Source organism: Convolutriloba macropyga, chromosome 7, assembly GCF_964194025.1.
Source record: "Convolutriloba macropyga chromosome 7, txConMacr16.3, whole genome shotgun sequence".
Classification (NCBI taxonomy): Eukaryota; Metazoa; Xenacoelomorpha; order Acoela; family Convolutidae; genus Convolutriloba; species Convolutriloba macropyga.
The window spans coordinates 67,535,629-67,550,806 of record NC_134474.1 but is presented as its reverse complement, the minus strand read 5'-3'; the positions used below and the strand labels follow the sequence as shown (position 1 = coordinate 67,550,806).

Genomic DNA, 15,178 nt, shown 5'->3' with positions numbered 1-15,178 from the left:
TTTGACATTATTCAATTGATCTAATTTTGGTGTATACGAAGAAAATAAGGTCTTTGATGGCTCATTTCCTCAAAATATTGGTTTCCTACAGCAGTCTCTTAGCAATTTGGATTGATCGTAATTCAAAATATCTCAAATGTGGTACAATAAAATCTTTACTGGATCCACGTTTTAGTCTTTTTGTCAGGGCTGATTTTGAGAAACTGTAAAGAGAAAGATAATTGCAAAAAATGGTCAATTTGCGGAATTTACATTTGCAGTAACCACTGATTGATATGAAATACTCTACGGAACACATGATATTTCGAGAACTGTTGAATTGTTTTTAGATTATTTGGTATTTTACTTTGGTTGAAACCAAGCTAAGATTCTCCTGTGAAATTGAAAAAGATAGGCAAGAAAATTATTTTTAAAATTATCCTATTTTGGTTACAGCCGCGCTCGCGATTCTTTGACAATTATCTTATCTGTTTTTTGCTTTCTTGATTTTTGCTGGGTGATTTAGACTGACAATCTGGGTCGATTACATTGTCAAAGAATTGTAGAGCTGTTATTAAAATTTCAGAATTTTTCTGATCTTAAACTCTCGGATTGGATTTGAGGCGAATGGAAAAAGGAATGAGGACTTAACAACCTTTAAAGAGCGGAATGAAAAATCGGGTTCTATTTAAGTTGGATCATTTGTTGAAAAGCTGAAGACTCATTATGAAAGCGACAAAAAATGTTCGGACAAAAGCTGCAATAGTGGAAACATTTACTTAGAAGTTAGCTTGAATTTCTCCTAGGTTGTATTCAGTTTCGCAAAACTTTGCACTTTCGCCAAACTTTTTGAAGTGAGAGGTTTTATTCAGAAACTTTTTTAAATCTCTCCAACGTGACTTTATTTCAATTTGAGCAGTTTTGGCTATTTGAATTTGGATATAAAAGTGAGTGGCGAGATCGTTTTTTTGACATACACTCACTTATATAAATCTAAACTAAGATTTTTAAAATCTATTTGAAATTTATTAGAGGCCACACAAGCTTGATAATTTTTATAATAATGAAGTTTTCACGTTTTCAAGTAGTAAGGTTCAGGATTTAGTTTGAAAATAGGATAGAAATTGTTTTTTTTAATATCATGTTATGGTTTGGTAAAATTAATTCACCTCGTTTTTTTTCTACTCGAGAACTTGCATAAATGCTGATTTCATTCCTTTCAGTTCGTTTGTTCTAGTGTTAGTTTTCGTGAAATAAAGAAATATGAGCTCACATGTATTAACATTTTTTGTATGCTTTTCTCTTTTTTAAAGAATCTATCAATTTTAATATAAATTAAGGATCCTTCGTTTGTGCCACCAGCTTAGTTGGTGCATATTATTGGCACCCCCTGACCCAGGTACCATATTTTCACAAAATAATTAACTAAGTAATGGCATGTGCTCTGTGGGTGCATAACGTGTGGCGGGCACAAACGGAAAAGATCCTAATTTAATTATTGACTGCTTTTTTGGTCAAGAACGAAGTTTTAAGCAATTATTGTAAACGTGCTTTATGCAAAATTAGTTTAAAAATTTGAAAGAGGTGAAACATGTGAAGCTCAGTCTGCGTCAAATTTCATTATAGTCCGTCAGCTGGCTTTAGTAGTTTTTCAGGTGCTTAGTGCCCTGAATTTGCTGGGAAGGTCTGAAGTCAACGTTAAAAGGTCACCTTTTGAAGTTTCTGAGCCCCACAATTGTGCAGGTTTTCTTGTAAATTTCTCTCAAACGAAGTTTGAAGTAATTATTGTCACCGTGTTGGTCTTTTTTCTTGCTTGATTAGACTAAATTGAATAAAATTTGCCGAGGGGATGGATTGGATAATTATTTGTGAATTCCAATTACCGCGCCTCCTTTTTTCTTTCAAAGTTTAATCAATACAACATCTTTTAAGAAATATAATCATCTTGAAAGTCAGCGCGTGATCAGCCCTCAGCAGTTGTTTAAATAAATTTACACAAGCTGTATCGGAGCTGCGAGCAAAAATCGGGTTTTTTTTCATGCTGATTTACCTAACCAACTTTTGCGAAAACGATTTTTTTATCTGCACGTTTTTCTTGTGCCGATATTATTAATTCAAATTAAAGTGATCTTGTGAATTCTTTTGCTTTATAGGTCTAAGCAATGTATGATTCAACAGTTATCCGGAATTTTGTCAGGTGTGGTTTTTGTTTACCCTTCGAAATGGTAAGTGAGATCTAGTGCAACAACTAGCGTGTGTTGAAGATGTTGAGTTTTCTTAATGTTCTTTGGCCTTTGTTTTGCATTTCACGACAATTTCTAATGAACACTTCAATTCTCTGGTATTCTCAAATTAGAGACTTCTCAAATTGATGAACATTTCTCCTATCACATTTGTGCCATTTTGGATGGAACATTGTGGAACAAGATATTTATCGTGTGGTTGGAAACGGGAAAACCCAAGCTATACATAATATAGGAAGGATGTTTTCCGTTTGTGCCCCCCCCCCCCCCCCCCCCCCCCCCCCCAGTATGTCATACACCCCCCAATTACAGCACGTGTCAGTTCACATAAAATCATTGTAAAAATATGGCACGTGCGTCTGGGGGGTGCAAATAATATGCTCCCACTAAGCTGGTGGGGGGGGGGCACAAACGGAAAAGATCCTATGGGAGCAGCGAAGTCAAACATTGGATGACTTATGAAAATGAATTTAGTGACTTCTAGAATAAAATTAAGAAATAAAGGTGTAGGTTTGGGTATATAAATAAACAGGAACTTGGTTTCTTTTCAAGTTTGATGTAAGTAACCGAGTGCTTTCAGGTTAATCATGAGAAAGGGTGACAGCTGACTGTTGTATAACGAACTGTGTGCAATAATTTCAGTTGGTAGTATTCAGTGATTCGGATCATCACAATGTACGGAGAGACGCTAGCCATTGAGGATTATGTGAGTTAGCTCATTTGAATTGTTGAAACTGTTTCCCTTCCCTGAGTGCGAAAAATGATGTAGTTTTAATTATGCAAAAATTCCGAGATTTTTATCTCAAATTTTTAAATTTAGTTCTCTGGTCAACAGACGTAACTTTCAACCAGCTGAAAATGGGACATGAAAAAACCACATGAGCGACCAGAGATAGATTAAATGCGAGGTTTTATTCGATAGTTTCAGAACTTGATCTAATTTTGACGTTTTCTGAGAGCTTCTTTCTTGCTTTGTTTCGAACTTGAAGTTTTATGATAAAAATGGATATGCTCATTTGTAACTTCCAGCATAAAGCCTCGTACGTCTTCTCCTTCATCATACCGTGGAAGCAAGTTTTTTCTAAATTAACGTTTCTTGAATAAATGGCTATCATTCTTTAAAATGCTTTTGTTTAGATTCTTCGATTCTTATTTGCATAATCAGTTGCCGAAGTCTATAGGAAAGTTTTTGCGAACTTTTCAGAAAATCAAAATTGACTTCAGACTGCATCACCCTGTGATATTTTATTAATAGCCGCCCTCATCTTCTCAGCCGGCTATTATAGCGCTCCTATTTTTTTTTACAATTCAAAGAATTTGAATTGTATTGGGGCGCTGTCTTTTTTTACGACTCGAAGAGGAGTATTGGAGAAGTCCTTTTTTTTTTAATCAATTTTATTGGAGTGAATTTTGAAGCGGGAAATGAAACGCGTGAAAAAATTTAGAGTGCTTTTGGTGCTGAACAAAAGTGAAGAGTAGAGCGGAACGAGAGTGGTTTTTTGTTCATACCGCTGTTTTTGAGAGAGCGAGAAATTGATGTGTGAAAAAATTTTCTCTGAGCGAGCGAAATTTTTTTGTTCACGTGCGGCTTTTAAAAGCAATTTTTTGCAATTTTTCTTGTTTATGAGGTTTGATTATGATATTGTATTGGATTTAGGCTCATTCTGATAGGAATTGAAGGTTTCAAGTAGTTAATTTGAGTTTTATGCAAATTTGGAGGTTTTTGATCAGTTTTGCTGATTTTTCGACGAAATTTAATGTATTTTGGCCTTTTGTTTTCTTTTACTGCTTTAAGTGCAATTTGCATAGAAGCTCGTTGCTCAAGGAATATCAGAGATACAAACTGATTACAATTTTGTTGGTATAAAACTTATTTTCTGAAGAAAAATGACAGAAAAACTGATAATTTTTTAACCACTTTTTTAATTTTTTGCTTTTTTTCGTTTTTTTTCAATCGTAGGCAATTTTTTTAGCTTGCTATAACTTGCCCATTGTTTTGCGAGCATTTCATTGCTCTATTTGCTCAAAGTAACTTTATTTGGCTTTATTTTTCCTTGTAAAATTAAAAAAAACACCTTACTTTTTCTCGTTTTTTTGTTCAATTTGTTTTTTAATGTCGTTTCTATTCTTCCTCAGCCTTTGATAGCATTTGGTGGTTTTATAGAGGAAGTCAGTTGTTGTAGTTCTTTTGGATGTCTCTCATTTTGATTGATGTTTGTTTCGAGTTGTTTTTGTTAAAGAAAATCGAGTAAATCAGAGCAAATTTTGGCCAATTTTTGTCTTTTTTCTAAGTTTTTTTGCCTAATTCTTCCAATTTAATGTTTTTTGTTGGTAACTTTTTCTCAATAAGGAGCATTTTTGTAGGTGTCGATACTTTGAATTTGCACTTGAATGCTTAGCAGGGCAGTTTTCAATTAAACAAATTATACAAAAACTCTAATTCGTTAAAGATTTTTAGTCTTTCTTTAGTTTGTTGTTTAAGGTTTCTCTGCAAGTACTAGGTGGTCGATTGATCTAGCCAAATATATAACTAATTGATTTCTATGAGTTATGGATGGGAAGCTGCATGTTTTCTTTTTGTAGAGAATTTTGTTTGGATTTTTAGAGAATATTATTTTTTGATTTCGTCCTTTGTCATGTTTCCAGTTCTCCAGTCTTTTCTTTGTGAATTGGTTGCACTGTCTGTCGATTGGTAATATGCTGGTGATGCATCTGATTAGTGAGAATAGTCAGATTTTTACTTCGAGTCGTTTCCGGAATTTTTCCGGCTGTTTTTTTTTTAAGGTCTGTTCACACATTTTCATGATTTTTGAAGTCAAATTGGAGTAGTGATTTTGGTCACGCCGAAACAGGAAAAGGAGCGAAAAAGCGAGTGGTTTTGCGGCGTGAAATTTTTTCGCTCTAATTTTAAAGTAGAGTGAGAATACGGTGTTTGAACAAAAATTCGCTTTATCGGTAGTGGTTTTTTGTTCACATGCGGCAATTTCACTTTGATGTTTACTGTTTTTTCGATTTTTTGGATCGGATTTTTTTCTAAATGGTTTTTCCAAACCATTCATAGTCCGTTCTAGGTCTAGTTTTCTGTTTAGTCAATGAAAATTCTTTGAATTGTACGTCAGGACTTGTCTCGCTGTTTTTTTACTTCGTCGAATAAAAAAATGTTTCGCTTTACCTCATTTTGCCGCCTTTTCATCATTGTGCATGAAATCTTTTTGACTTCTCTAGGCTTATTTCTCTCTTCTCTCATTCTGCTAAAAGTGAATTTGAACATAGGCTGCTCAGCAAAGCAATTCAAAATGAACAGAGTCAGTATAAAAATTGAAGTCAGAAATAGAAACGGATAAACCCATAAAGCCCAATTTTAGATGCCCGCTATTTGAACGTCGTTCCTATAAGTCTTATTTACCATCTCTAATGCTTATTGCTATTGATAGTAGCCCCTGTAGCCTCTCTCTATGAAACAGAAGTATGTTCAACTACGAAATGCCATCAAAATAAATCGGACTTAAAAAATGTTTTTGTACAAAAATCTTTTTTTTTCAATATCTTCTGTTATTTCAATCCCAATCATGCTTATTGGAATCAACGGCGGCTATTTTCCGGCAATCTGCCGGGTATGTTTTCAAAGTTGCGCTACTAGGTCAGAAAAGAAACGTAGAACCTATCAACTGCTTGGAAAGACCTCAAGAAGACTGAACAGTTGATCCAACGAAAATGAGAATCGTTAAAACGAAAATCGTTATCATGAATAGTAAACAGCAAAATAAAGGGACTAAATCTTATGACGTCAGACCTACGAAAAACGATCTAATATTCAAAGGAATTCAAAACTTTGATGACAATTGCTACAGTGGAGGGGGGAACTGTATACTGAATTGGTATTTTTCAGCTAAATTCGACCAATCGATATGTTTGAAGAAGACCGGTGTCATTGCAATCATTGGAAAGCCTGTCAAATGTAGAATATTTGATTGGAGACTTTTTGAATTTCGTTTCTAATAATTCAAATGACTGCCACGCTAATTTTTTCGTGATCTCTCGTATTTTCACATTTTTCTAAGGAAAAATATACTAATAATGGAAGATTCTAGACAAAGTTGAGATAGTTTTTGTGGCTTTGGTAGCCAAATTTGAGATTAGAATTTTGATTTTTAGGATTTTCTGCAGTTTACTCGTAGAATTTTTTCTTTCCTTTGTGAAGTACTTTCTTTTACTTATTTTTCTTTGGGTTTGCCTGAGAAAACAATTATTTGCCTGAAAATTTGATCATTAGGTAACCTTTTGAAAAACGAATATGACAAAAACTGAAATCTTTGTCAGAATTTTGCTGGTTTATATTACCCTACTGTTATGATATATCGCCTCGAAAGTCTTAGTTGTTTTTTTTTCATTTTCTGATGTTTGTTTGGTAGTATCCCATTACAACAAAGCGTGCTTTTCGAGAAAGTAATACTGACGAAGGTCAGTGAATTAATCATTTTTGCACAAAACATCGACGTTTAAAATATCATTGAAGTCTTTAGAAGTTTATTTAATTTTGATATCAATAGGTTTTTTTTGGTTTTCATCTAAATTGTTTAGTTTTTTGTCAGCATTGTTTCTGTTTGCTTTGTTGTTGCTTAGATTTTAGAACACGTTTCAATGATCTGCGCAGTTTTGCTACTTTGCTTTTTTTAGCAAAGACTCCAATTTATCTCGAGTTAAAATTATTTTAAAGCTAAATTATTTTAAAGAAGGTCTGCTGTCATGTTCAACATTTTCGTTTCATCCCTCCGGCTGCTAAATTTCGCTATGAAAATTTGGAAATGATAGATATTCTTGGTTTTCACTTTTTTAGTCCATTTATATGTAACAATAATGGCAGTTTGTGCTAAGGATAGTTGCGTGAAAAACCTGTCGTCGCCTTCAGGGAAACAGAAATTTCCAAAAGAAAAAGAAAACGAATAAAAAAATTAATTAAATCGCCACAAAAACACTCACACACGCACATACTTTCGAGGACTTTGAAGGCAATCACGAGAAGTGACATCCCTATATAGTTGCTGCAGTTTAATCTCCCTTTTTAAGCATGGTACTAATTCTGGTGGACCAATTTTGCAAGTTGGTCGGAACTTACTGTGCAAACACATGATGCCGATCTTCCTTGTTTGTTGCACCATGAAAATGACTGTTATAGACTATTTTCTGTTGCGTTAAAGGACGATTTGGAGGATGAGTTACAGGCTGAAAATGAGGATAACGGAGAAGAGGCTGGGAAGACATGGGCGCACCTCATACCCCTCAATTCACAACTCAAGAAAATGGGTGAGTCCCTCAGTTCAACTGTATCCAATAAATCATGCCCATAGGTTGTGATCGAGTTAATCGTGTATGATCTGATAAGTGTTTTATGTAGGATAATAACTATTATAATTATCTTAACTTTTCGTGTTATAACAAGATATTTTTAATTGCTCTCGACTGAAGTTTGTAGCAATTAGTGTAAACGTGTTTGTCTTTTTTATGCAAATTTTTCGCTTGACCATTTTGCGCTTTTCTTCTAGAACATTCTTTGATTTCTCACGTGACTTTTTCACGCTTTCGTTCTTCATTTTTGAGTAATCTCTATTGCTCTCACTCCGAAGTGAAGGTTGTTGCTGAAATAAAACCGATTGCAGCACAGCAAAAACAAAGGCCTGATAGCCGAGTGGGCAGTGCTTCTGGTGAGGGAGCGATAAGTCCGTGGTTGGGATCACATGGTGGTCAAATATTTTTGCACCCATAAAGAAAAATTTAATTAGGCTATAGCCCCTGAATTAAATTGCCTCGCCTGTCGTTCGAGAGCAATTCTTCCGACATTAGTTTATGTTTAGATTGTCGTTTTTCGTTACTGGTCATTTAGAATTTTTCTCAAAGTATTACCCCCTCTGTATGTTTTTCGTAGTCAGGCTAAACATGACATATATTTTTGAACTTATTTTCCGATAAGGGTTTTTCAGACAGTGAGCCTGGTATAAATGTATGCTGTTATTGTTTTGACAGTACCGGCAATTAACTGTTGTTTTAATTAATGAACCCTAAGTGTTTAATTATTTTATTTTTACTAGTTTTCAAGTGATTGATTTGATTTATACTTTGTAGTCATACGTTTCTAGAGTACTATGACCGCTGACTGCGATACCCGCGCGGCCTTCTTCAAATTGGTAGTGCAAATATTCAAAGTGATAAGCTCTCGTGGGAGTCAAAATGGCTGCTCTTTTTTAATATGTTTGTTCAAACTACGGTGTTCGACTCTTAACGGCTTATGAATTGTGTTTTCTTAATGGAAGATAAGGAAGCGCTCAGTATGTTCCAGTTTCTATGCAAAATGTATCACCATTTTGCATAAATTTTCAGCAGCCGCGTCTTCGAATTTTGTGATGTAAAGAACGTGATTGACATGATTCACGTGCTGTAACTCTATTTTCAGTAAATTTTGTATTTTTTGAGAGTTTGTAATTATAAAGTTCTTCGGAGTTTATTTTTTACAGAAAAAAACTCTTCGAGATATTTCTGGAACTATCCAGATAACGTTTTAAATTGTAAAGTAAATTCGAGGTTGTTATTGTCATCTATTGGAACAAATTAAAAGAGAGGAAAAGTTAATTTTCTGCTTGATTACTGTTAGGCAACTGATGTACTGAAAACGATTATACGTAACTTCCAGATAAAAAATAACTTGAAATCCCTGAGCATTACAACAGTTCATGTTTAGGAGATTTGGTTAGATGTACATTTGGTTAGTGTTGAATGTTCTGTTAAAAACACAGCAATTTTTTTTTAATTTCTCTAAACATTCCAAAACCTTATTTTCTAAAATGCAGACTTTTATCTTTCCGAATTTTTTATTATTAGTTTTTTATTGTTCCAGGAATCCAAAAGATTGGGAAAAGGATAAAAAACAGACAATGTTGAAAAAATTAACTTCATATTTGTATTATTTAGAGGAACAGTTCCGGGCACATTTTTCCGAAAGGTCACTTTTCTCAAATTTTCTCGACACCTGAGCTCGAATAATCTTTTATTTGGCCAGCCAACCTTCTAAAAATTGTTGGTATATTTTATCGTTTTAATTTGGTTCTGAAGCAAAAATAGAGCTCTCAGGATACAAAAATATAGAAAAAATTGCAGAAACTAATTTTTGAAAAACTTGAAATTCAATGAAAAATCGTGCAGAAAAAAACCTTACGGAGAACTTAACTGATTTCTCATGAAGCTCTTACAATTTTTGTTGCCTTGAAGAAAAAACTAGCCTCCTTAAAAATGTTATGTTTTTTACTTTCCTGCCTTTCAATAATTTTGAGAAAATTGTCCGGTTTATTTCTCTGATTCATAGGACAATTGTTTTTTTCATGAAACCATTTAATTTTTGTATAGTTGTATATATGGATGTCAGAGTTTTTGAATGTTGATGTGAAGAAAAATTGAATCCTCTTGAAGAATTTTTAGGGACAAATTCGGCTTTCATAAAACAGCATTGCTTCGCACTTTGACCCTCAGAACGTTTCAAAGGTCTTTTAATGATTTAGAATTAAAATAGCAAGGCTGGGTACTAATATTCTAAATAGGGCCATCGATTTGTTTGTTGATTTGAATACATTTGTTTGGAAACAATTATTATTAATTAGAAGTGAGATGCTTCAAACTAACCTCTTTTGCTTCGTTTTTTTACCAATATCGATTTCCATTGAATGGGAGATTAATTGGTGGGAATCACAGTTAATTGGTTTTAATCTAAGTCTCACTGATTTTGAATTGAACTAGCAATGTTTGCTGCTAAAATTCTATATAAGACCATAGATTTCTTGCTAATCTGAATACAGTTCTTTAGAAACAATTTCTATAAGTTAAATGAGATATTTCAAGTTTTACCTTTTCTCTTGTTTTCGTTTTGCTAATATCGATTTCCATTGAATACAAAATTGGTCTAGGAAATGAAACCCCATGGAAAAAACAGTTAATTTTAGATAAGAAATAAACCCCCACGGAACATAACCCACACGGAAATAAAGCCCCATTTTAAAATTGATTTTTGGTCGTGATAATTTGTTCGGTTGTGATAGTTTCATATCAAGTCCCACGGGCCGCTGAGTTATGGCCATGACCCGTGAAGCTTGGCCAAACGCTTCTAAAATGAAGTGCGTGTTTTTTTCCGTGGGGTTTTCTAACCAAAAATTAGTTGATTATAATCACACTTAATTCTTGTTTTTAATCTGAGGTGGTGTTCGTGTTTGTTATCTAAGTAAAGGATTTTGTATGACCGTTCTTAACAATTTTCTGAGGTTTTCTGACAGAATTTTTGACCACCATTTTTCGATGCACTCAGTTGGCTTGCATGTATCAAGTTGATTGAAAGAATTTCTAGAAAATTTGCCAAATGAAACAGAATTATTCTAAACGAAAATTCTATTTTCGTTTGTCTGAAGACAAAAATTTTGTCCGAGTGTCACCAGCCGTTACTTAGAAAAAAAATGTTCTGTCATGATTTGGCCGTCAACCTGAAAATGATTAATGGAAAACTTATAGATTTTTTAAAATTTTCATCTCCGTTTTCTTGAAAGAAGAATGCGATGATTGTTCTGACCTATGGTGGTCGTTTTTTCTGCGGGTGAATAAGGAAGGATAGAATACATACATGCATAAATAAGGAGACGCATCTTTGATTAATATTTTTTTAAGTTTATTGGTTTTGGTATTTTATGCTTAAGCGGTTTTCGTCTGACCGATTTGAATTTTTGTCCGAAGAAACGAGGTAATCTTTTAGAACCCGGGGGCACTAAATTTCTTCGCAATGCTTTTTGGGCTTTCATTGGCTCTAAGTGTACAGTTCGTTGAAATTGCCGAGGAGACAGAATTTGTGGTGAAAACTGTTTTGAAGTCGTTTTTAAGCTACTTACTGCCAAAATAAATCCCTCTCCAGTCGTGAGAGCATTTCATTCGTCCGCCGTCACTCGGTTCTTTGCATTAGCCAGTGTGCGGCAACTAACGCAAGTTCTTGCTCTGATTTTTTCATAGACAATCTGGAGCTTTCCCCCCCCCCCCCCCCCCCCCAGCTTAGTGGGCGCATTTTATTTGCACCCCCCCCCCCCCCCCAGACGCACGTGCCATATTTTTGCATAATGATGTACTATGCAATGGCGCGTGCTCTGTAACGGGGGGGGGGGGGGACACAACCGGAAAAGATTCGACAATCTTTTACAGGGAGAACCATCTCCAAGATCTGAACATTTTTGTGCGCTAAGTATTCTGAAATGATTGGTCTTTATTTATCAAAACTGTACATAGTTAGTGATCTCGAAGTTGACAAAAGCTCTCTCTGTCGGGGAATCGAACCCCGGTCTCCAGAGTGACAGTCTGGGATACTCACCACTATACTAACAGAGACTTGACTGTTACGGTTTGCGTAAATTTCAAAACCCTTCTGCTGCAATGATGATATAATCTGCAAATTAGACCAGCAGGTTCACGACATGAATTGTAGGAGCTGACCTGATGGAGAGCAAATTCCTGATGGAGTTGATGATGTTATCACACAAAAATGCCATAAGTTGTTTTAGAGGAAACGGATCTTTTCAACAATTGCCCCCCCTTTTGCAAAAGGGGGGGCTATTCTTGAATAGAATTTAAGCGAGCTATTTATTAACCAATCAGAGACGACTAATAACTTTCCACGCATGCACATATTATTAAACTGAATATAATAAAATACACCGTGGTATAGCAATTAGCCGAACCGGAATATAAAGCGAAAAGAATTTCCGACTGGCGGGTCGGTGGGCGCGCTTCGCGCGCGTCGCGGCTTCGCCGCGATAACCGACCCGCGATTTCCGGATTACATCCCACAGCGCATGAGAGGCATGGCCATGAACAGCGGTCCGCAATTGCGCTTAAACTATTATTCGGCTATCTAAAGTGTAGGCCAAGTAATATTGTGGTAAAGTATAGCACAAAAGGGGAGGCGATTCTCTACTAGGTACCAAAGGGGGGGGGGGCAATTGTTGAAAAGATCCGAGGAAACATTTGATTGTCATTCGCATTCAAGCGAGGAGCTTAACCAAAATGTTAGTTTGACCGGGTAGTTCGTTCTTTTATATAAAAAGCAAAAGCAAAACATCTGTATTTTGATTCAGAATTGGAGAAAATTGTCGATAAATTTACTTCTAAGTTTAATTTTCTAAACGTACATTCTAAAGGCACATTCGCTTCCTTGAATAACGTGAACAAACTGAATTCAGTTACAAAGCAGTTTTTTCCGCGTAAGCGCACTAACTAAATCGTCGTTTTTCCATGTGCTATGATTGAATATTCATGAGTTTCGTTGAATTTTTTTATGTTTGTACGCAAGTTAATTAAATGTGCTACTTCTATAAAAACAGATTTTGACTATTTCATGAAAATATCAGCTCTTAAATTACTAACTTAATACTGTTTGGGAGATAGACATTGTGAAACAAAAGTTAATTGCTAAATATAAATCCAGCAGTTTTGTGATTGCGAACTAAAAAAGGAATCCTTCCGCTTATGGCAAAAAAACAGAAATTTCGCTAAACGTCTTTGGTTCAAAGTCCGCCGGAACAATTCCTAAGCTTTTCAATTTATTGTATCGTATTGATGCTTGAAATTTGATTGAACAGCGCTCTATTTTTTAATTTGTTTGAGTAACCTACTTGCCGATACTGTTGTTTCTCTTTCTATGGAATAAGGTTCAAATATTTCATTACAAAAAGCCTCACAATGAAGGCCACTGATTGCCTTGAAAGCGAATATAGTTATTTCATAAACGTGCTGATCATAAACAGTCAATATGGAGTGCTTTAAGAAAATGTCTTCAAATGACTCAATTCTTTTTTTTAAAGAAAATGAACTCCATTTTCTTTAAAAGAAACATTGGAAGGAGCGCAGAATAACTACAGCAGGCATAGACTAAGATTCCATATTGAACAATCGGTCTAATGTTAGCTTCATAGTAATGTTTTAATAACTTTCAAAGCACAAAATGTCTCAGCTTCGCAATAACACCGCATTGCTTACTTAACTTCCTCTTAACCTCCTCAGTATGACTGACAAAAGATAACTTAGAATCAACAAGTATTCCGAGATACTTAAAAACTGGTTTCTTTTTTATTTCCCTAGAGTCAAAAAAAATTTCTGACGCATTTGCTGTTGTATTGAAATCGATCGATCTGTACCGTTTTATCCAAATTTTAACACTCATTTATTTGAATTAAGCCATTTGCTTATGTTCTGAAAGTCTTGTTGGACTTCAAATGCCTGCATTCCACAGCAGTTAGATTTGAATCATTTGCAAACAGAATAACATCAGGCTTTTTGCAACCTAATGGCAAATCGTTTATGTAGATAGTGAATTGCTATTGTATTATTGTGTTTGCGTGTGTTTGTTTCAGTGCTAGTAGATCCGAATGAGAAGTATATCTTTGGCAAGGATGGTGATGAATGTGATTGTGTCTTTGGCACAGAAGCGTTTTCCCAATCTTCCCTCGCTGTCATCTCCAAGAAACACTTCCTTATACACAAGGTAATACATACCCTTCATCGTCTGACCTCTTCTTTCGCATTATATCCTTCTACCTCTATGAAATTATTCCCCCCGGTTTCGGTTTACTTAACGGTTATGGGGGTATAGGTTATATTGCCAGCACTATAGGGGGGGGGGGGGGCTGTAATGCGAAAGACCCGTCTGAACAATATGTACTTGGATATCCTTAATACTCTACTCACTTGGGTGTGACTAAGGAACTCCCGTTTGGGGTTGATTGATTCTGGCTTTCTTCAATGATGTTTTTAATTCATTTTAAACAAACATTTAGATTCCGTGGTGAGATTAAATGCTCTCAAACGAAGTGTTTAGCAATTATGTTAGTTTTGCTGGTCTTTGTTAATGTAATTTTTCGTGGTACCGATTTTTTGTCTGGCCATTTGACTTTATGTCATGAAGAACGGGATAGACAGGTAAAGACCTGAGAGCATTGAATCGCTGAGGAGTTCTTTTAGAGCCTTGCTAGTTTCTAAGTATGCGATTCTCCGAAATTGTGGAGGAGTCATAAATTCATGGTGCGAAGGTTGGTTCTGAGAGTTTGACCCCCCCCCCCCCCCCCCCACCCGTCCACTCCGCTCAACCGAAGAGGAGTTAAGGTGATCTAATTCGACTGAAAGAGGAGTAATGGTGACGTGTTTTTTTGTGACTTCTGTTTGCAGTGTAAAGTCAAATGCCACACGTGCAAACAAGTGTTTAAGCCAATCTGCTAAGCAGATAAATTTTTTGGGAGTTGTTTTTGCAATATTTTCAGAGAAATGGAGAGAAAGTAGGTGTAAAAACATTTTTTTTTCAAATCACATGCGGCCTTTTCAAAGCACTGTTTTTAGGTTCAGCTTTAACTTTGACCAAAACGGCTTTTCTCACCTAAGGTAGCAACTCATTGTGCGTTTGGTTGCCTGTTTGACCATTTAATTTTTTATTTTGAAGCTTTGACTATATTTTAAAATGTGTTTTCCAGAGTAGTTCTTTTTCTTTGAAAAATTGTCATTGTAAATAAACTTGATAGACTTAGTTAATTCGCAGAAATTTAGTTAGATGGAAGAAATACTTACTAGGAGGGTATCTTAAATGAACGGAGTCATTGTCGAATACGGAAATCAATAATAGAAACGAGATAAACATATAAAGACTGGTTTTGAATGGCCGTTACTCAAATTCTTTTTACTTAGCCCTAGTAAACAATCTTTCCTATAGAACCAATCTGTTTTGTTTGGACCCTCAAATGGTAATCTCATTATTAGTACAAAGAGATACTTTTTGGTTTCCGGTGATTGGTCGACAGTAGTGGTAAATTGGATAGATGTTTGCCGTCTGTTGTCAAAAAAAGTTTGAATGTCATTTGAATGTAAGATAAGCACCTAAATAATAAAAGCAAGGCGGT

General features: G+C 35.2%; 1 protein-coding gene and 1 non-coding gene across 3 annotated transcripts in view; one reads left to right on the top strand and one right to left on the bottom strand.

Annotated features, from left to right (window-relative positions):
• Positions 1–15,178, top strand: part of LOC142343277 (ovarian-specific serine/threonine-protein kinase Lok-like) — a 413,485-nt gene that overhangs the window by 331,404 nt on the left and 66,903 nt on the right. The window contains exons 1-4 of one of the 2 annotated variants that reach the window (XM_075395068.1): positions 2,138–2,204; positions 2,803–2,928; positions 7,421–7,526; positions 13,646–13,776. In XM_075395068.1, coding sequence (XP_075251183.1) covers positions 2,896–2,928; positions 7,421–7,526; positions 13,646–13,776 — 270 coding nt within the window. In that variant the 5' untranslated portion in view covers positions 2,138–2,204; positions 2,803–2,895. Of the gene's footprint in view, positions 1–2,137; positions 2,205–2,800; positions 2,929–7,420; positions 7,527–13,645; positions 13,777–15,178 lie in introns of those variants that run through there. The other variant, XM_075395067.1, reaches the window with a different exon arrangement.
• Trnad-guc (transfer RNA aspartic acid (anticodon GUC)) lies at positions 11,553–11,624 on the bottom strand. Its single transcript has one exon. It is a non-coding gene; the product is annotated as a tRNA-Asp (tRNA).